The 22,063-nt window shown below is 41.2% G+C and overlaps 1 protein-coding gene across 1 annotated transcript in view; it reads right to left on the bottom strand.

Annotated features, from left to right (window-relative positions):
* Positions 1–21,662, bottom strand: part of ppp1r14c (protein phosphatase 1, regulatory (inhibitor) subunit 14C) — a 28,565-nt gene extending 6,903 nt beyond the window's left edge. The window contains exon 1 of the mRNA XM_059357040.1: positions 21,376–21,662. Within this exon, the coding sequence (XP_059213023.1) occupies positions 21,376–21,612 (237 nt within the window). The 5' untranslated portion in view covers positions 21,613–21,662. The remainder of the gene's footprint in view (positions 1–21,375) is intronic.
* Between the last annotated feature and the right edge of the window lie 401 nt (positions 21,663–22,063).

Here is a 22,063-nt window from a genome sequence, read left to right as displayed (position 1 = left end):
CCTGTTGCAGACCTGCAATAATGCTTGCCTTTTTATTTATTTATTTATTTATTTTTTAATGTATTTTTTCATGCCTTTAATGGACAGGATAGTTGAAGAGAGACAGGAAACAGGGGGCAGAGAGAGGGGAATGACATGCAGTAAAGGGCCGTCCGATGCGGGACTCGAACCGGGGCCAGCTGCAGCGAGGACTGTAGCCTCTACACATGGGGCGCCTGCGTAACCCACTACGCTACCGACCACCCATGCTTGCCTTTTTATTACCCATAGCCACAATCATCCCCTTACCTTAAGTTCAGTCGCAAGACTACTTTTTTGAAGGCTTGCACTAGTCTGCCTTGTTGGACTCGGAATTGTCGGAATCTTGGTCTCGGCTATTGGTCAGGTTGTTAGTGGCTGCTGATTCAGGATCAGCTGTACAGAATGTTGGGTGTTTGTACCAATATGATTCATTAGATTAGTTTGATGTTGGAAGATAGATATCATACAACTATATTGTTATGTCACTATTTTAGCATTGGAAATTCACTATTGCCTATTGTATCACCAACAGGACTCGCTTTAGTAGTATGGGTGTTCCAATACCCATACTTCCCGTACTTACTATACTTAGTTTGAGTACGCAGGGTGTTCTGATTCCGATCGCGGCGAAAAGAAGTGTACCTAAAGGACCCGGATGTTGCCCTCATGACGGTCAAAACGCTGAGTGTGGAATGATGTACACTATACACACTCAACGGCCGCCATCTTGTCTACGTAGCGGAAGAGGTGGAGCCAGGCAGAGCCGCTCAGCTCAAAAAAAATGTTTGTAATGGCGGCCGAAACAACAGCGGAGCATTGTCTTTCAACATCAGGAGGAGTAGATAACGTTGCTGACGACGCAGGCGCATTCTCCACATTTCCTGTGTTAATGGAGCCATATTGCCAGATTGTAGAAGTAAAGATTAAACAACACAAAGGGTAATTTTTTCGCCGTTCAAAATGGGAAGTTTTTTGCGTGTGACAAGCCGCCGCGGCTGTCGCGAGCGTAATTTCCGGTAAGTGCACCATGATTATTAGATTTAGAACAACACTCACCTCCTGAAATCTGCGTACTTAGTAAGTGCGGATAGTGTACTGCGTTTAAGTGTACTCATGGAATTATGGGTATTGGAACACAGCACTGCTCTGTGCCTCATGTCAACCATACCTAAACCATTTGCCATAATGAACATCTTTCACAAGCAAAAATTGAAAAACATTTTGCCATTAGACTTAAACACACTTAAACATATTCTGTGGTTTTGTAGAATTGCCCAATATGGACGTTCTTGTCTTCCTGGGTATTCAGCATCTCGTTCTACTGCATCCCAGTGCAATATTACCTAACTTCTATCATCTTCGATCAGTGCAGTCAGGTTCCAATAAAGAGTCATGTCGAAGCTCCATTTAGTATAATATTTAGATTATGCCACTGAGAATCAACAAACAACTCTACAGCTATTATTGGCAATCATCACTTTCAGCTCATTGATTTAGTTAATTGGTCGACTCATATTGGCTCTCACCGGTCCATAACCCTATATGAAACCACAGTCAGCTGTTTACAGCAAATAAATTCACACCTGCTGACCGACTAAAGTAAATAACTGGCTGGTTATAAGTTGATCACATGTTAAGGTTTTGCTGCTGTTTTTATGCTCGTAATGTTCTTAACGAAGAAAAATGGTTTCATGGTGCGAAAACAGTAAGCCCTTACCTATATGAAAATAAAGAAGTGCTATTTTAGATTGAACACCCTGGCTGGACAATGAACAAACGCCTTTTTTGATGCACTGGATGAACCCTGGAACTGTTTCCAGTTTTAAATCATGTTTTGTGTGTGTGTGTGCGTGTGTGTGTGTTAAAGCCTCTCAGAAGACTCCTATATGCTTTTGCCTGAAGCACACACTGGTATTCAGACACAGGGACAGGGAGGATGGAAGGACGGTTTGATTTTAGCTCTCAGCATGAAAGCTCAGTCACTGTGATTTCACTTTTTGCGTGGGTGGGTTGATGTGCACAGAATAGAATTAGCTCACAATTATACCTTTGAAAATACAACACCACATGCAAGACAAGTGTCAAGTGCGGTACATTATGTACTCTATGCTAACGGCATGACTACAGATGAATTCCTTTACCTATTGCAACTGGAGTTTTTCACATAAACCATTTACTGTGAGGATGAATAAAACAGCAGGAATGTATATGCTTAAAGTAAGCAATAAACACAAAGACCTAACCTCAAACAATTCCACTTGACATCAGTGACACTCACACCATGCTTGCACACATCTCATTTGCATTTGTTCACACACACACACACACACACACACACACACACTTGATACACTCATACATACTTGCACACAAGGCTACCCCACCTTCACCCTCATTCCTGAGCCGTTAAGAGGCATTTACACAACCTACATTTTAAGCATCTCAGTGAGTCTCTCTACAGATGAGCGTCCCCTTCGACCTCTTTCTCTGAAATCTGTCTCCACGTCTTAGCGAGAGGGGTCTCGCTCTGAAATCCCCCCTCGTTAAGGCAACAGAAAAGAGAGGCGGAGAAACGAGGGAATGTGGCAGAACATATCAAAGCCTGTCATCTATTAGTGTAGAAGTGTGTGCGCTGTGGAGCCAGAGGACTGAGGTTATATGCAAATGTAAAAAACATCAGAGGAGTTATTTCAAACTGAGGAGAAGAGAGATAAATGGATGGATGCTGTTGCCATTTTATATTCTCATATTATTACTCTGTATGTTTTTTTAATTTCCATGTCAGTGTGGTGCTCTATACTGTATTCAATGGCAAAGTACAACGACTATTTCGGTTTTTGACTTTTTGAAATCTGTCACACAAAATAAATGATTGTGCCATAAAAATGTGCAAGTTAAGATACATAAAAAACATGAAAAATGTGAAAAAACAGAAGGGAGGTAAAAACTAAACTATAGTGACTGCACTTTGGTCTTCAGTTGAGAAATCCAGTTAAAGTAGTGGCAGCCTACACATGATTTTTAGCTCATGTAGAAGTGAATAAAATCAGATCCTTCACTTGTAAAAGTAGTAAAATCTGTGGTCTTCTGTTCGGTGCTAGGGGCAGCACTTAATGTGGGTCACATGACTGCATCTACAGTATGTTGAAGTATGTATGTGTGCAGTTGAGTCCGCCTCCTCGGAACCAAAGTAGCATTAAATGACTGCCAGTGCTAGATAATTTGTATATTGCTTTCCCCCTTTGTGTTATACTATTTTGGGGACTTTGCGCTTGTTTTTCCCAATTTGATCAATTGGAACAGCGTTAAATGGCTTAAATCAGAGGCATTTATGTTGCCGTTGTTGCCTCAGAAATACCTCCAGTTGTCTATCCTCCATCTGGAAAGAGCACTGATGTATGACATTATGCAAATAAATTGTTCATGTGATTTGATTAAGCTATCTGCACCTTTAAATCACTTTAAATGTATTTTTATATATACACACATTAAACTAGCTCATGAGCTCAAATGGACGAGAAAAAAAAGACATAAATACACATTTTATTTGTTTGTTTAGCTGCACCCATTAAATATTTCTAATGCACGTTATCCATATTATTTTAGGCGTTATGTAAGACTGTGATTATCAATCATAATAAGCCTAAAAAACGCATAAAATTAACTAATCTATTCAAGCCTATAAACCCTTGTTAATTCTAGAAAAACTCAAAACAACCAAGCAACAATATTCTCAATTTAAGCCTCAAAAACCACTGACATATAAGGTTGAGCAAGTTTCATGCCCTCAGGACAGATGAAACCCATTAAAGATCCAAACTAGAATTTCAAGTACGAATCATTACAGACAGCTGCTCCTTCTTCGAAAGGTCAGCTTGTTTACACCTGACAGCAGCTACCTGCCAGTTCTGAAATGTGAGCGGAGCACAGAGATCATGGCCTCGGTCATGAATGCCAAAAACAAGATACGAGATGTGTAAAAAGAAAAAGTGAGTGGTGTCCTGCTCGCATATGTGGTCTGCTGGTTTCTATAGACTACAGAGAGACGCTTTAACCTAATAATAGAGACGAATAAGTGAATCTATCTATAGTAAGGTGGTTATCACTCAGTCTGACTGTGTGTGTGTGTGTGTGTGTGTGTGTGTGTCTGACTATTCCACTTGTCAGCAGGCAGTCCGTCACCCTCTGTCACTGTGATCGGTGATGACTTAGGCAAGCACAGCCTCTGTGTGTGAAGCATGACTGCAGGCAATCGCCAACGACGTGCAAATCTTCACACACCAGTTTTTTGCCACCATCAATCAGGAAAACGCTCACCACAGGGCTTTGTCTCTCTGCAGAGCTTGTGAGAAAGTACCTAAGTGTGTTCAATAGACTGCGTGCAATGACAAGAATGGAAACACAACATTGTACGCACTTAGCATGCAGATAAACACTGAACTTGTTGCCGTCCTGCTGGTGATTGAGAGCCTGAAATAGTTGAGGTCACACCCACTGGCCCTGGGGAAAATTATTTTCTATCTTGCCAGCAGTGGACGGGTGACAAAATGACAGCGCACAATACCAGGAGACATAAAGGGACAGCCATACAAACACATACACACACTCACAGGAATACATTCAATATAGTGCCAGAAACATTTCTAATTTTGCTCTGATTTTGTAACATCATCCCAAAAAAAAGTTATATTTCATGGGAGGTATAGCTAGGTATACCAACACTATGTGCAACAAATAAGAGGCTTTTGTTGTTTATTTTAAATGATCTGAAGCAGCTGAAACAGCAATGAAGAAACAATCTCATTATGTCCGACAACTATATACCTGTGTGGAATATTTGGGACATTCACTCAATAAATAAAACAAAAAAATGTATTTGAAGATGCTAGCAGGCAGATGATAAGTACTTAATTTGGACCATTTGGAACCTAATAGCCCATTAAGCAAAGAAACACAAAGAACATAACAAATCTGCTTGATGTTAGTGAAGTTGTGAAATTTCTAATTATTATCTCTCTGTGCAAACCTTGTTATTATTTGCATTCTGTTAGGAAAAAAAGTGTGATTTCTTGTGTACAAATTACACACTACGGGCAACATTTTAGTATACTCAGTATACTTCCATGTGCACTTTATTAATGCACAAAAATGGCCTATTTTTTAATGTTCTAATAATGTACTGATTATACTTATATTTATCATTAGTACTACAAGATATATGCTGAAATACAATTAAGTGTACTTGGCTGTACTACATTAAGATATTATTAAGGTGCCCTTTAATATAGTTAAGTACATGTTTTTTCACGAATGCTATTTTTTAAAACTGTATTTGTTGTGTATTTTAAAACAGTAACTATAAATAGACTACATTAATTTATAATGAATATATTTATAATTCAATCAAAATGTGTGGATAGTACCTTTTAAATATAATTATTAGAATTTGGAATTAATTAAAAAAAAATTCAAAATATACTTCAAGTTGAGGAAAAAGTTAGAATAATACACATAAGTTACACAAGTTGTTCTCAAGTATACTCAAGTGCATCTTAATGGTGCCTCAAAATAGTACAGTCAAATACACTTAATTGTATTTCTGTATATCTTTAGTAGCACTAATGATCCACCATTAGCATACTAATTATATTGTTAGTGCATCAGAAATAGCACACTTTTAATGCATTAACCCTCGAGTGCATCGTTTTCAATGTGTATATAGCATCGAAGTGTCTGTGTGTGTGTGTGTTCTTGAGACGACTAGAAGCACCATTTGCTGCAAATGAGGGCAAATGTGCGTGTTTGCATAGAACGACACAGTGAAGAAGACATGCAGGCAAAGAGAGTTAGTGTGCATCCTATGTGTAGAGGATAGTGTGTGCAAGAAAGATAACAAGGAGCCAAGTGTTTGTTGTAATGAAGGCAACTTTCAGTCGACTTTGTGTGAGAGCCAGCGAGCAAAAGACAGCGAGACAGGCCAGCCAGTGTGTTTGTTTTCGTGTTTGTGCAGAGAAAGTGTGTGCATGTGTCAGACTTGTTTTTACCGACAGCAGAGCACCCGGCAGCGTTTTCAGTCTGGTTCGTCTGTGATGAGGTGAATCAAAACTAATGCAAGCGGCCCGACCCTGTGACTCACCACAAACTCTTTAAGACTCTATTCAAAAGCTCTGCATGAACAAAGAGTCAAACTCCATGTGACAGGTAATCACTTCACTCAGCCAAGTGATTCATGGATTTTCCTATTCATAGCCTACTTATCTGAACGAGAACTACCAGTTTCATTGAACAGCAGCTAACCCTTCTCGGAGAGATCATTGCTAATGCCAGTTATATAGAAAGATATTTTGTTGGGTGGGTTAAATAAACAACAATTTTTCTTCAAGTTTTATTTAAAGTATGCCATGCACAGAAACCCACAATATACAGTTAATGATTAGATAATGGCTGGGTAGCTAGCTGTGATTGAAATATCACAGTAGGAATTAGTTTCACCTCAAATATAAAGTTTGGTAGCCTCACACCCGGCTGGCTGTCTATCAAAGAAAAAGCACACAACACTTGTCCCAGAAAAAAATAGTACGCTCTACAGCAATGGTAAAAACTTGGAAAGGCTAACTAACCTGTTTTTTTTTCTCCTTTCTTTTTTCCCCTCCCCCTGCCCATTTTTATTATTGACAGAGCTGTAATTTGAGTGTAATGAATTTTTAAAAAGAAATCTTACAGCCTTACAGTCTTAAATTGTAAGATTTTGGTACCTGGAGGCAGATTAAAGAAGTCTTGGAAGCGATTATCTGATTAAGATTCATCTTTTTATGTATTAATTTATTTTTATTTATATAATTCTCATCAGACTGATAGATGGTACCCCTCAACTCTGGTTGGTGAAATTAAACATGACTAAAACCAGCATAACAGTAAAACCAACATGCTAGTTAACCAGCGTGCTAGTAAACCAGCGTGCTAGTAAACCAACATGCTACTTAACAAGATGCTAATTAACAAGTGTGCTAGTAAACCAACATGCTAGTATACAACATGCTAGTAAACGTACATGCTAACTATCCATAATGCTAGAAAACCAACATGCTAGTAAACAGCATAATAGTAAAACAACACGCTTGCAAACCAACAAGCTAATTAACCAGTGTGCTAATTAACCAGCGTGCTAGTAAATCAACGTGCTTGGACAAATGCTAGGTTATTTGGTAGCATGAAGCACCATCATACAAGAACACAACTTTCTGTTCTCTTTATGGCTGTTTATGTATCTTTCCAGGAGGTTTAAAGATTATTATGAAGTGAGAAATGATACCAATGGTGATTTTACCACTATAAGAGCACTGTGGCCCAAACAGGGACAGAGTGCAACTGTAGCTAAATGATTTTGTCAGGACAATCATGGCAGCTGTCAGGTGCACATGCTGGAAATGGAGGCTTAGCAGTCGACGCCTCTGTCTATCAGTTGTCATTTTTCCCTCTGAGCATTTTCAGACTGTGTGTGTGTGAGTGAGAGTGTGAGAGAGAGAGAGAGAGAGAGAGAGAGAGAGAGAGAGAGAGAGACAGACAGACAGACAGACCGAGACAGCGTGGTTATGTTCCAGTGGTGCAAAGAGCACAGGAACATTCAGTCTCTGCCTGCTATGGGATATTGAGTGTCTCGGTAATAAACACAGAATGTGGCAGAGTTTGACAGATCCCCCACATAACTTGGATCATATTGAGCTCAGATACACACACACAGTCTGAGAAGATTATCCAGTAAATAAGATAATAACACCCACACTTTCTTTAATCAGGGCTCTGTATACAAGAAATGATGATTAGAGAGAAGAAAGAATTGGCATAAAAATATGATGAGACATGAAGAAAGTAAGGTGAATTTTAATTGTTAGGAGATGCCGAAGTGTTCATATAATATTGTAAACAAGGAAAAGTCATTAAAAAGTAGAGCGCAAAAAAGGACGAACAAAATAAAGCAAAGGAAGGAAAGATTTCATAACAAGATGTTTATTAAATTAGGGACCATGCAGAGCTGAGAGTAACACAAAGGCAAACAAGGGAAGGGAAGTGAAAAGAGATGAAGAGAGCGATGTATAAGAGGAGTAATTACAATACATAAGAGGAGAGAATAAGATGCAGGGAGATGGGGAGCACACTGATAAGTGGGTCACTGTGATGATGAGGCAGAGGAGGATTGTGCAACACAGTAAAACCTCACAGCTCAGCTTTCTTCCTCTCTCTCTCTCTACACTGCCGTGCTGTGTCACATCAAAGGGATGAATTCATCTTAGGGACCGTGTGAGCTCGGGGAGAGAGATAGAAACTACTGCACGCCAGAGAATGCTGGGTGAGGATGGGACGAGGGGAAAAAAAAGAAAAGCTGAAAGGCCTGGAGGATCAAGGTAAACAAGAGGACAAAGGTTTCCATGTCTCACAAAAAATATACTTGGAAAAGCAACAACAGACATGGTACAAAGAAGTTTTTCTATAGCCATTTCCCCTCCCTCCCTCCCTCCCTCCCTCGTCTTCCAGCATCTCTCCCCTCCCCCCTCCAGCGACGCAATTTGCTGAAACCATACAGCACGGATGATGTGACTTCACTGGATAAAGTTAGCTGCTGCAGCAAAAGCTCTTTCCCACGCTGATTCAGCTGTACTCTAGAGGACACAGTATATCAGAGAGGGGAACTGAAAAAAAGGAGGGTTGGGGCGGGAGGAATTAATCCTCAAAGGAGAATTCCAGTCAAAAATAACAATGATTCTACATACTGAATTTTCACAAGCTAATTATCATGTAAATGTCTTAATCATTCATTCACTGCTCATTGTGGTGGTTGCTTCTCTACAATAGGAATAGTTTTTCTTCACAACTTTGATGAACAAGCTCACCGGTCAGCTGCTGATAACCAACCATATCCTTGTCTTGCTCCACGTTTCCTGTATGAATGCCATGTGTTACCCCGATAATGCTTCCACATATCTGCCTGAGTACATTTGAACCAAGAGATCAAAAGGTATGCTTTGCAGCTCAGCCCCTTGATAAACCAACAACGCTCATAGAATGTACGTATTGTATGGCCAATACACCTGCATGATACAAGAAAATAACTCCTGTTCTTGTGGCAGTTGCTCACTCTGGATAGGGAAGGTCAGCTTCTCTTGGGAGAAAGTCAACTACTAAGAAATGCTTGCTGTATAGCCAAACTACTTTGGGAAGCCCATTGCTTTTCCAGTGGTGGTTTGTGGGGGGTTGGGCTGTGTCTTCCCAATTTCTGTAACTTCCTGAAATCCAACATTGATCTCACTTCATGCCTTGAGTGGCCATCTGTGCAGAGGTGAGAACTTACTGTCAGTGTGCACTGCAGTCCCAATATTTAGGTTGCTATATGGCATTTAGAGTCTGTGTTGGGATTGTCTGCACACAGCTCTCACCTCTGACATCACAAGCAAACATGGAGATGGTTAGTAGTGGTAGCAATGCTAACAGTGCACACAACTGCAACAGTGGTGAAAGAGCCAACCGTGTTAGTTGGGTTTATCTCACCAACTGGAGGGTGGGCATGACGCTTCCACGAAAAACCTGTATCAGCGGTAACTGCCGTATGAGCAGCATCACTTGCCCCTGCAAGCCCGGCCCAGGTAGTGCAAAGCTAGCCAGTAGCACACGAAAGGAGGGCAACAGTTTCAAAGGGAGGTAATCACTTGCACAAACCAGCTCGGCTACCAGAACAAAGAATAGAATAACTCGGAACACAACACACACACACACAGTGGGAGTGTGACTCTATTATTCTACTCTTCTCTGCTTACTTTATATCTTTACATAGCAATTAGTAGTTTGCTGCTGTAATAATACTGTCATATCATATAAAGCACTTTTAAACAATATTAAACGGTAAATATCATGTACTTTAAAGCCAAGAAGACAACATCTGTAAACAGCAAAGATGTCCCAATACTGTGACTAAACTGAGTGCTAACCAAACCTCAGAAGCAGCTGACAAGCTTTCCTTAAAGCTTTCTGTAGCTGCCGACATACACATGGTGTGTTATGTTATTACTGTGCAAGGTCAAAGTCCCTGAAACCATCTCATCCTTCCTTTGGTCAAAATCCTGATTTAAAGCCCATACCAAGAATTGTTGTGGATTCAACCATGAAACTGCCTGCATTTGTCTTGTGACTCTATTTCACAGTTTTGTGATTCGGGGGGCGCGTGACTCATTTTACTGTGTTTACCAGGCACACAGTTCCTCCCTAAGGCTAATGTATTGACATCTGAGGCCCATTTGGACCTTTGCTTTCAGTGCAGAGTGAAGCTTCCAGCCAAACTGGGTATGAAACGTCAATAGCAGCAGGGTCATAAGCTGTCAGACAGTCAAATTAATGGATTATTCAAATTCAGAGGCAATTAGAAAAGCCTTTGTTGTGAAGCCATGGAGGGTAAGCAGGCTGTGGAAGCCATAAACCACCTTAAACTTACATAGAATTAGTTATTTTTACACAGTTAATGGATAAGAGTGTTTCCCTACTAATTGGATCCATCACTGTCAAATGTGCACAGTCATTCAGCACATGCAAAGGTAAACATACAAGTCAACTACACACCCACATCATGAACACACCCGCTGACTTTGAAAGTCAAAACAACAATCTTCCTTCTCTCCGTCTTTCCCTCTCGCAGACACGTGTGAATGACGGCAGTGTATTTGCATCTTTCCGCAGTGCCAACCACAGAGAGTGAGTCAGTGTTTGTACACAGCCAGTTTATAAATTGTGTCGGCTCACTGACAATGAAACCAGTGATTAACTGGATAATCTTGGGATGGGAGGGGATGTTATAGAAAGACAAGAAAGTCAGTGTGCAAGTGTGAAAATTCAACATGCCTTCCCTTTCATGTTGTCAGTGGCGTTCCATTTTTGCAACTCTGGCTGCACAATTTGCATCTGGCATGTCACTCAACTATGATCGCCAGTTGCGCTTGCAATTTTAAGATTTTTTTTCAGTATCACTATGTCTTGGGACTCGAGGGCTATAATTGCAAGAGCTATAATTCAAGTTCTTTCTGGATCATTTTATATTTCACCCAATCCATCTTTTTTGTTTTTTTGCTGTTATGTAGCAGGCATGGATGAACTACTGACTGTGACTACCAAAGTGGCCCAAAGTGTCAGGGGCCTCCCTGGTGTCACCAATAAAATGTCACTCAAGGGCAGACCAGTACCAACTATGATGACTAGGAAAAGACACAAAACAACTGCAAAGAGACACACTGAGTATGAAGAGACACAAAACTACTAAATAAAAGGGGAACATCAATCATGGACAAAAAAAACAACAACTATAAAAAGTACAAAACTGTTACAAAAAAATACAAAACAACTACAAAGAGACACAAAAGAACCACAAAAAGACACAAAATTACAACAACGAGACAAAAACAACTACAATGAGGCAAAAAAGAACCACGAAGAGACACAAAAAAAAAAAAAAAAGGCTAAACAACAATAAAGTCCATGTGTCTTGCTCCTATGTAGGAAAGATGGTGGGCCTTTTTACACGTTTGTGGTGGGGGGTTTTATTATCTCATAATCCACCCATGGCAGCAGGCAAACAAGCAAATCTTAAACCACTGACACCATTGTAGTATTACAGTTAACCCCATAAACAGAGCATACTAGTTTATATATGGGGAGGAAAGGGAGCAGAAAAAACTAAGCTAACAGCAACAACAAAAACATTTGATGAACACTTTCTCATGTCAACATTTTTATTATATATTGGGGTAATGATATCAGCAGTACATCATTCTTAGGAAGGTTATCACCTGTTGATGTAGTGATTAAACCATTGTTGTATACTTGGAATACATGTGTTTAACAGTGTCAACTACAGACATGAAATAACTCATCTACATGTATGTGAAAGCCACCACGATGACAGCAGAACAAAAGGGAGAATCAAAGAGAGGAGGATTGAAAAAACAGGGGGTCGGGTGTCCCGGTGGGTCGGAAGTTAATACGAGCGAGAGGAGGAAAAGTGAAGGATGTATTGAGATGACAAAAAGGGGAACAAACACATTGTAACCTTTTGCACTGGGTTTTGCTTTTGAGAGAGATATTTGACACCTTTCTGCTGTTTAAAACTGTTTCAACAGCTGGTCGCTAAAAGGCCTCGTTGTCAACACTTGTGATTTGTTCAGCAGCAGATGCATGTGTCTGCAGGTGCTGCGGGAAATGTGTCAACACGTGCTCGGACACTAAGCGAGCATCTATTTTTGTCTGAGCATTTTAAATGGCAGGGAGATAAATGTCTGCCCTCCCCAAGCACAGATAACAAACACAACAATGACCTTCACAGCCAGATCCATAAACACATCAGGGTCACCTATTTAAACAAACATCCAATTGACTAAATCTCCCCAATGGGTGGATCTGTCAGCCTGGCTGTAATAATTGAATTAATGGCGGACGTTCTGGATCTGTGTATCCTTTATTCCTCTTTTTCGGTTTAATTCCCACACTGCTCTTTCCCCTTTTCTTTTTGTACAGTTTTGACCTTCAGCTGATTATAAATGGACTCCGAGCTGTAACGAGGGGCCACCATTTTCAAAATAATGAGGTAATTAAGCTTAGCCCACTTCCTGTCATCAGTCAGAGTGAGATGTGTTCAATTGATCACTGGATTGAATCACATCCATCAGCTGTCAGAGGTGATGGATGCACATTTTAATGGGATAATTAAGGGAGAAATAATGAAGACACCATATATTTCTGCAACATAAAGTAGCATAGATCATTATCAGCCATCTAGGGCTGAGTGATACAGCTAAAATCTTTTAGTCACGGTATATTTCATTTTATATCACAGCAATGGTGCATACACAGTCACAGTGATACAGTAATTGTTCTGTGTATTTGATTCTTTTCTTCATGAAATTAAGTGTCATACAAGTGAAAACACCTGCCTCATATGAGACACTCAAAACAGTAAAACTGAAATTCTTTCAAAATGGAAACTTTAACATTCCTGAAACAATCATTTTAAGTGTTTTCAGGCTAACTGGATGCCTCATTTTTCTCTGTATTTACAACCTAACTCCCCTCCTCTTGTCTGCCCAAATCATATTACCTTGCGAGTCAGCTGGATTCACAAGAATCGTGACAAATACAAGGTCGGGCAAGAACAGTATTGGGTGGAGTTAGTTTTAAAAGTACCTTGTTATGTTACAGGGTCACATACTGAGTAGAAGAGCTTATTTGACTACTTTTGCATTAACTTACATTGCCTACCAAAAGTGAAGAGCCTCCATATGCATGTTGGATATAAATTCAAATGGGTTTACCCTGTCTACCGTAAGATTGGATACCTATTACTAGCAGCCAAAATTACCCTCCAAGGTGTTAGAAATAAACAGAAACAGTGCAACTACAGTTGGGATTTTCTTTTTTATTTGTGGCAAACGGAACAGGGATATTCAGTAACTTGGTGGTTATTTGAAGATGTAACTAAACTAAACTGATAACTTGAAGTTTTGCATGATTCATTACAATAAAACAGTAATCTGAAAACTGTAATTTGTTTCCCCAACACTGCCTGAGAATCCATTTTATCAGTCTGCATTTTTTTGCCATGCCATCTCCCTGGCTCTGTTAATGGTAGCAGTATTGTCTGTTATTGTGACCGTCACTTTATATTCTTCATAAAGCTCCAACAGCGCCATTTGCTCTGTTGCCGAGGTCAGCTGTTTTTCACCTCTTTTTGTGACCGTCACTTGATATTCTTCATAAAGCTCCTTCAGCGCTTATTTTCACCACTTTTCACAACATCTTATTGGCTGACCCCGGCTGTTCCACGATCGATAAATAGGGGCTGCTTAGTATATACTTCGCGCTGGCGCACAAAGCCGGCTTGTATAGTCTGGAACGGTTTTAGTCTCATGTGAAAGTTGATGTTAATTCTAAAGATATTTTTTTGGGGGCATTTTGTAGCTTTATTGATAGGAGAGATATTGAGAGTGAAAGGGGAAAGGGCTCCGAGCCGGATTCGAGCCCGGGCCGCCCGCGTACGAGGACTGGGCCTCTGTGGTACGCGCTCTACCAGGTGTGCCACCGGGAACGCCCAAGTTGATGTTAATTCTAACGAGGCTTTTTCAATGAAGCCGCGGTTTGTTTAGCTACGTTAATGTAACACCCCTCAGGTCATGACTTATTGAGAATATTTGGTGGCGGAAACGGTACTGCCAAATCTCTACCTGTGCCCCAGAGGTTGGGTTAGACTTTTATCTTGTCCATTTTGACGGACAGGTTAAAAAAAAAATCCGTCATAAGATATTATTATCCGTCTTTTTTTATTTTTATTATAAGACATATTTGTTATGATTCAATTCTTGTTTTTTTTTATAATGAATATAAAGAAAAATCTTATAGGCCTACATCATGCAGGTTTAAGGGCACAGAGAGAAAAGATGAAGAGAGATGGCAATCACTTTTTATAAACGCCATCTCTTTAATTTCTATCAATTATTGTGCTTTTAAAGAAACTTCCTGTAGGAAAAATGAGTTGCTCATGTGTTGCTTAATCTCGTCTCTTGAGATCATTTTGAGCTTTTCATATTTGTATCATTCTGTGATAATTTGTTTCTGAATAACTTTTCCTAAGGGTCTCTTAGGAGCAAGAGATGAGCAAAAAAGAGACAAGACATCACTAAGAAAAAAGGAGGTTGAGTTGAGAAAAACATCTGGGCAATACTTGAGAAGGGGGAAAACTGAGGAGATCTCATAGTTGTACGCCCCTGATCTCAATTATGTCTCAATTCAAATCTCCTTCAAAATAACCAAAACATAATTGAATAAAACTATCGCACTTCTCAAGTATTGCTCAATTGGTTTTCTCAACTCAACCTCCTTTGTCTAAGTCCTAAGACAGAGGAGGTTGAGTTGAGAAAACTAAGGGTCCCTTAGGAGAAGTAATTCAGAAAATGATCACAGAATGATATGAATATGAGAAGCTCAAACTGATCTCAGAGAAGAGATTGAGCAACACATGAGCATCTCATTTTTCCTACAGGTTCTGACACCCAGCTGCCATGACATTCTTCTATTGTATGCTATAGCTAACGGTAGTAATCTGCAGTTTCAGCTGCTCAAACTGAGTGCCCATAGTAACATAGTGTGGAGAATATCACAACTGCTTATTCCAACAGCGATCCGGTGCTCAGAGTGAATATTTATGAGCAAACAGGAATGACCAATGAGTTAGCCGAAGCAAGGTTTTGCATGTGAGATCAAGTCATTATTTTTGAAAAATCTGTTAATGATGGAAAATATTTGGTAATGCGACCTCTGCTGTCGACACATTTCTACCAACCAGGGCACATATACTACATCCAGAAACTCAATGGTAACACAATGCCTTTGTGTGTCAATATGTGTGTTTATCCCTGATGTGCTATTCCTAAATCTATTGAACGTTGCTAATGACTCGGCTTAAATTGCACTGCTTACTCCTCCTCTGCTTCCCAATGAGGTTCACATGATACACGGCCGCCCTTCTTCCCAGCAAGGAAAACATGAAAGGCGAGCAAAAGGGGAATGTTATTGACAAGGTCACAGAAAAAGCAGGGGGGAGGAGCAGGGATAATGATACAGACAGAAAGAGATGATTTTTTTCTTCTACCTCGAAGCCAGTGTTGATGTCAGCAACAAAACCCACATTCCTTTGTCCACAGCACACACACAAACACACAAACACCGCCTTGAGACAGCCCTCCCACACAAGACTGAGGAAATTAACCAACCCCCCATATTGTGGTGATAATCCAGAGAGAAAGAGAGCAGCAGACATAAGAGTTCTTATTATCAACAAGATGATGCTCCATCTCTTAGTTCCCCTTGCTCCATTTGGCCCACATATGCACATTGACCTTATGTGTGTGTGTGTGTGTGTGTGTGTGTGTGTGTGTGTGTGTGTGTGTATTTGGCTCATGCTCATCCATGAATGGAAAACTACCCCTGACCGCTCGCCACCCCATATCTGCCAAAGAGCAGTGCAATATCATCAACCCAAAAAAGGTTGCAGGACCTCTTTTATACACACATCCATACAAACCCATAGACACAAACACACACAAACACACACACAAAAGGCCCGAGGGGCAGTGCGCTGTATGTCGGCAGTGTCTGTGCTCGTACACATGAATAAACTTCATTGAGCGAGGCTCTATTGACGCAGAGCCATGAAAAAGTAGGACACTACAGAAACTCTCTCCCCTTATTCTGCAGCATGCACCCCAACAAGAAACACACATGAAACTGCAGAGTCAGATTTACCGCTCTATCAGTTTCTGTTGCTCTTACACACACACACACACACACACAAACACACAAACACACAAACACACACACACACACACACACACACACACACACACACACACACACACACACACACACACACACACACACACACACACACACACACACAGAGTACAGACCTGGGTCTGTTTCTCAACAACCTCCATTGATTGTGTTGAGGTGCACTCAGACGGACATCACCGCAATGAAACATTCTGCCTTTTAATCACAGAGACTTGACCTCAGCATTAATCTGCACTTCAATACAGTCTGGTCCAGATCCTCACTGTGGGCTTCTGGATGCCTGAGTGGCCTAGTAGCTTTTTCAATTACTTATCATTTTAAACTCTTTGATTTCAGCTTCACAAATGTGAATTTGGACTGTTGTTTGCCTAAATAAGCAATAAAATTACATCTGGTTGGGGATGTCAATGACCAGTTATGCATGTCAGGTTGACAAATCAACCTAAAGACAAGTCAATCTAGCGCTCAGAAGTAAAAAAAAACAAAGCACACTAAATGAAGTTTGGTGTGTGACCATTTTCTGCAGAAAGGCAACAACAAAATCAAATGTCAAAGGTTTGACGTTATTCTTTAGTTTAGCAACAGTTCTAGCACTATGCTGTACCACATTAAGCACCTGACTGTCGTGTACGAAGATGACTTGTAGCCTGAGATCAACTCCCTGCTGAACCGTGGGGAGAAAGTGATGTGTGACGGTCTATTAAAAACAAAATTAACCACAACTGACTTCCCTAACCCTTGGGCTTTAGTGATTTATATATGAAGTTTTTATTACAGTTTGAGACTGAATGAATAATCAATTAGTCTGGAAAATAATCGCCACATTAATGAACACAAAGTAATCTGCCCTCATCAAGTTATAGGTTTATTTTCAACCTAGATTATAAATTGTGGACCAAAACAGCCAGTGAGGAGTAACACTGAAAAAAAGGAGTCGGAAGGAGAAACCACTGCAGCACTTTATTTATAGTGTAATGCAATTGAGCAATGGCTTTGTCTGACAACAACATAACAGAAAATGAAAAAGAGAGGAAAGGCTGCTGTAGTCCAGGACTCCGCTGTATTAAAAGCTGCACTGTGAGCACTCAGGTCCTTGGTTTTTTTTCTCTCTAAGTCACCCCTCCTCTCTGTTCTCTCCTCTCTGTCCTTTAAACGGTAAAATGAACAGAGGCAACATATCCCAGGAGAGCAGAGGGGATCCATCTCTGACAGAACTCACCTTCTGTTATCCCATCGCCCCAAGAGAGGAGAGACACCGAGGCTCAGGGTAAATTAAAACCAAAGTTGATAATAGGATGCAGAACGAGGGAAAACAACACATTTGTGCTAATATAAGGTGATTTGTTAAATAAATTATTTGTTTTAGTGTTAAAGAAACAGTTTCACATTTTGGGAAATGCACTTATTAACATTTTTGCTGAGATTTTGCTGAGAAGATTGATACCACTCTCATGGCTGTAACCTACATATCTAGGAGAGGGTTAGCCTAGCTTTAGAGTGGAAGCAGGTTGAAAACAGAAACCTGGCTTTAACTCAGCACTTTTGTCTTTGTGTGAATTTAACAAACAAGATATACTGCACTGTTCATTGAGCTTTGTGGTGTGTTCACACCAGACCAAAAAATGTTTGCCATGTGTTACTCGTGTCTAAACGTCAACCATAGCTGAAATAACCACTATTGCCACTATTTTTAAATTGTTTGTTTTCTGAATGGAGTTTGGATGGATCAGAGCTAGGTTACGCAGGAGAAACTCAAAACTGACTTTTGCAACACATGCAAATTTCTTGCTCGGATAAAAAAAAAAAAGAATCAACTTGAGCAATTATGCGTGGCAAATGACACAAATTCCGTATTTACTCGTGTCTTTGCATTTACTTTGTAATAGCGCCATAATGAAAAATTAGTTGTGTCTGGTGTGAAAACAATTTCCCCAATTTTTTACCTTTGGACAGAGCCAGGCTGGCTATCCCTTTGCTAGTCTTTATGCTATGTTAAGCTAAGCTAACTGCTAGCTGTAGCTTCATATTTAGTGCACAGACATTACCATCTTGTCATCTAACTCAAGGCAAAAATAGCTTATAGTGACTAAAATGACTAAAATCAGCTGTTTTTTTGTTAACTTCCTGATATTGTGTGAGAGGACTTTAGATTTCTGTTTAACCTACAACCGGAGACATATTTTACACAGGACAAATGTCAATCTACATGTTATTGAAAGCAAAATCCAATTGGATCTAAGTTAACCCTTTCTGCACTCTGTGACCTCCAGCATCACCACCCCCGCCACACACAAACACACTCTGGGATGCTCTCTAGTATCAGGTTTTCTCATGAAACTGATACAGAGGCTGACCTTTAAGCCAGCACCACCAAATCAGCACTCTCTCCCCCTTTCTATCACACATCGACGGTCAACACAACAAATACACACCTGTGTCCATGTCAAGTCTGAACATGGAGGTGTTAACAGGCGTGAAAGGAGTGCGACTTCCTGTTTACAGTCATGTGACCAAACATCATCAGCAAAGCAGTAAAATCCACCTGCTCAAACACTGCCGTCATGTATCTATTCATAGATGAGCAGATGAAAGTAAGCCTTAACAATGCACCGTGGTGACAGCGTGTCAAAATAATGATGTACTGGTTTCATTACCTTGTGTCCTCTGAAATGCTGCCAGCTCTCATGTCTTTGTACCAACAGTCAACGCTGCGCTTATTGCATCAGCCAGCATGATATCAGACTGGCAACCACGCCGGAGAGCCAGGGGATTATCATGTGATATTATCCCATTTGCTGTGTGAAAGACATAATATGAGGAGGTGTCATGCTGCTGGGAATATCTACACTGAAATCTGGATTAAAGTCAGGGAAAAAGGGACATCGGCAGACAAGAGAGTGAAGCCTTTTTCAGCAGTGAAATAAAACATTGATTTCCATCCAGAAATCACAACAAAGACTTACTACAGCACAAGCAAAACAGAGTGTTTTTGACTATTTAGCCTTTTGGGCATTTGCATTAAACAAATCGCCCATTGGAAGTGAAAGGCAAATGTTGCACGACCGAGATGTGACTCTCTGAGCTGCACACTGGGCCGGTGCACTCCAACCCTCACACAAGCATCAAAAAGATCAGTCGATCTGCACAGGGGAAGCTTCATACGACTTGTAGATCAAGCGCACCTGCTGACGGCAGACTGACACACAGCCAAGAGCTCATCCGGCTTTGAAATGTAAACCAGTACACACACAGAGCTATGCAGCTCTTTTCAACTTAAGTGAGAACCACAGCAGGACCATAAAGAGAGGAGGAAGCTTGCAAACAACATGACAGCCGTAAAAAAACAGCAGCTTATACAAGTTTATAGACAGCTCCAAAAAAAATTCACATTTGTGGTTTTCAGTAGCAGTTTGGAGCTGCAGGAACTGGTAATGGCTTTGCACACATGCAGGCAGCCTATTTGCCTTTAGAATAAGGAAGACATATTTGCATTGCAATGCTCCGTCAGCAGACAAACTACTGAGACACATAATAGGGCTTTGGTGTTGACATTCAGTGTCCTGCTGTGATTTGTGCAGGTGGTTCCCTTCTGCACATGCGCACATGCTGCAATCAATCTCAGTAATAGTCGGATATGCAGCATATTGCATAAATGAATAACCACATGCACACCTTCTGCTTCATATTTCAGTGAAATGCATCGATGTAGTCTGGGCAGGTGTGGGTGCACGCTCACAGCGCCTGTTTCATCTGTGATTGGCTGACTCTGAGGTGACAGACTGAACTATGTGCCTGATTTGTGTGTGTGTGTGTGTGTGTGTGTGTGTGTGTGCGCGCATATGTGTGTGCAGACCCTCTGTTGCGAGGAAGGGGGTCAGAGCCAGAGGAGGTGATTGGCTGGTGAGGAGAGTCACAGCATCAGCACATCCTTAACCCACTGCCCTTCTTTCCTCTCCTCCAGCCCATCCCCCCACCCTCCCCCCTCAACTTGGCTCTGGCAGCATACTGTGTGTGGCACACACGCATGCACTTACTGTACACATCACCTATAGAATCTCTCTCCCTGCACCCTCATCTCTCTCTTCACACACACTCTCCCTGCACGCACACATATCCCCCTGGCGCGCTACCCCTCTTTAAATGTTAAAGAATGCGCCTTGCGACCGTGTGAGCGCAGAATAATGGGGCTGTCAATATCGTCTGGCGACAGATCATCCCTCGAAAGGTGAAGAGGGTTTAAAAGGTCAGAAATCTGACTGAAACGTCTGAGGAATTAATTCCAACACATAGAGCGTTGCTTCGCATATCCAGGGGAACACTATCATGGCCTCTTAACATGCCTTTTGCTCTCGAGGATTAGAAATTAAAACCAGCAGCAAGGAATAAAATTATTTCTGCACTTTGCATCAGAAAATGGACACGCTCCAAAAAGACCAAAGGGTGCGTAAAAGGCGCAACCATGCGGTTTCTCTTCTCTTCCAGCTCAACCCCCCACCCCCACCCCCCTTAACGATGGAGAAGAAACAATGCATTGTGTCAAAGTCAAAGTGCAATAAGCAGCATTATTAAACCAGACAGCTTTTGTCTCCTCGCCTCAGCAAACAGCAGGTATCACGGCTACAGAGGACAAAGAGACGCCAATAAAGCTAAAGACACAGGCTGTTTAATGGAGGATGTTAAGGTTCGCTGTGAATGTGGGTGCATTTTTTGACGCCTTTGCACAGACAGGGGGGTCGGTGCATGGAAAATCACACATATGATGTGCTGCAGCTTTAGGCTATTTGAGCCAGATAATTCTAATGAATAAAGCAGGTAAACTCGGTCCAACAGAGCATGCATTCACCAGTAATCGTATCAAATGAGTATGGATTTCCTGTAAGGTCTGGGTTTTGGTTTGGGTCATTCTGTGTCATTCTGTCCACCTGTCTCCCATATGATGGTTTTGAAGGTGTCGCTGTGATTGAATGCTCCACTCACCTCACAGTCATACAACTCGCTGAGCTGCTCGATGATCCACTCCTCCAGGACGAGTCTTTTCCGCAGCTCTTTCCTGTCGTACTTGACCGTCACTTTGCCCTGTTTTTTCTGGACCGGGTCGTCCGTGCCGGTGATGGGGCCGGACCCCACGCAGCCAACTCCGGGCGCACCTTGGAAGAAGACGCGGCTTCCGGCGGTGGGCAGCGGGGCGCTGGTCTCGGTGCTGGCGGCCGACATTGCGGGATGCGGGAAGGACTTAGTATTCAAGAAATGTGTGAATGAGTGGGGGGACTGCTGTGCGGAGTGAGACTGCGAGCTGCACAGCAGACAGGAGAATGGTGAGGAGCTTTTAAACAGCTGCTATTTAAAGCGCAGCGCCGGAGACAGCCGAAGAGGCGGAGCGTCCACACTGCAAGAAATGAGCCTCCGAGGCGCTTGTCTGGTGGTAAAATTAAAATCTATGTTTCCATTTAAAATAAGAAGAAAAATAAATCATTCTTCTGTGCAGTGGCATGGTTTACAAAACTGTTTTGTATATGGAAGACAGACAGGGCCAGAGTAAATAAAAAAACATTTAATAATAAAAATAATAAATTGATTAATTACCATGCCAATAGGCAAAAAAAAAAAATGAATCCATGGCACACTTTGAATGACAGCCCCGTCAATTGCATAATGAAGAAGTAAT

This window comes from Centropristis striata, chromosome 18 (assembly GCF_030273125.1).
Source record: "Centropristis striata isolate RG_2023a ecotype Rhode Island chromosome 18, C.striata_1.0, whole genome shotgun sequence".
Classification (NCBI taxonomy): domain Eukaryota; kingdom Metazoa; phylum Chordata; class Actinopteri; order Perciformes; family Serranidae; genus Centropristis; species Centropristis striata.
The sequence above is the reverse complement of the archived record's forward strand: the minus strand, read 5'-3'. Positions and strand labels throughout refer to the sequence as shown.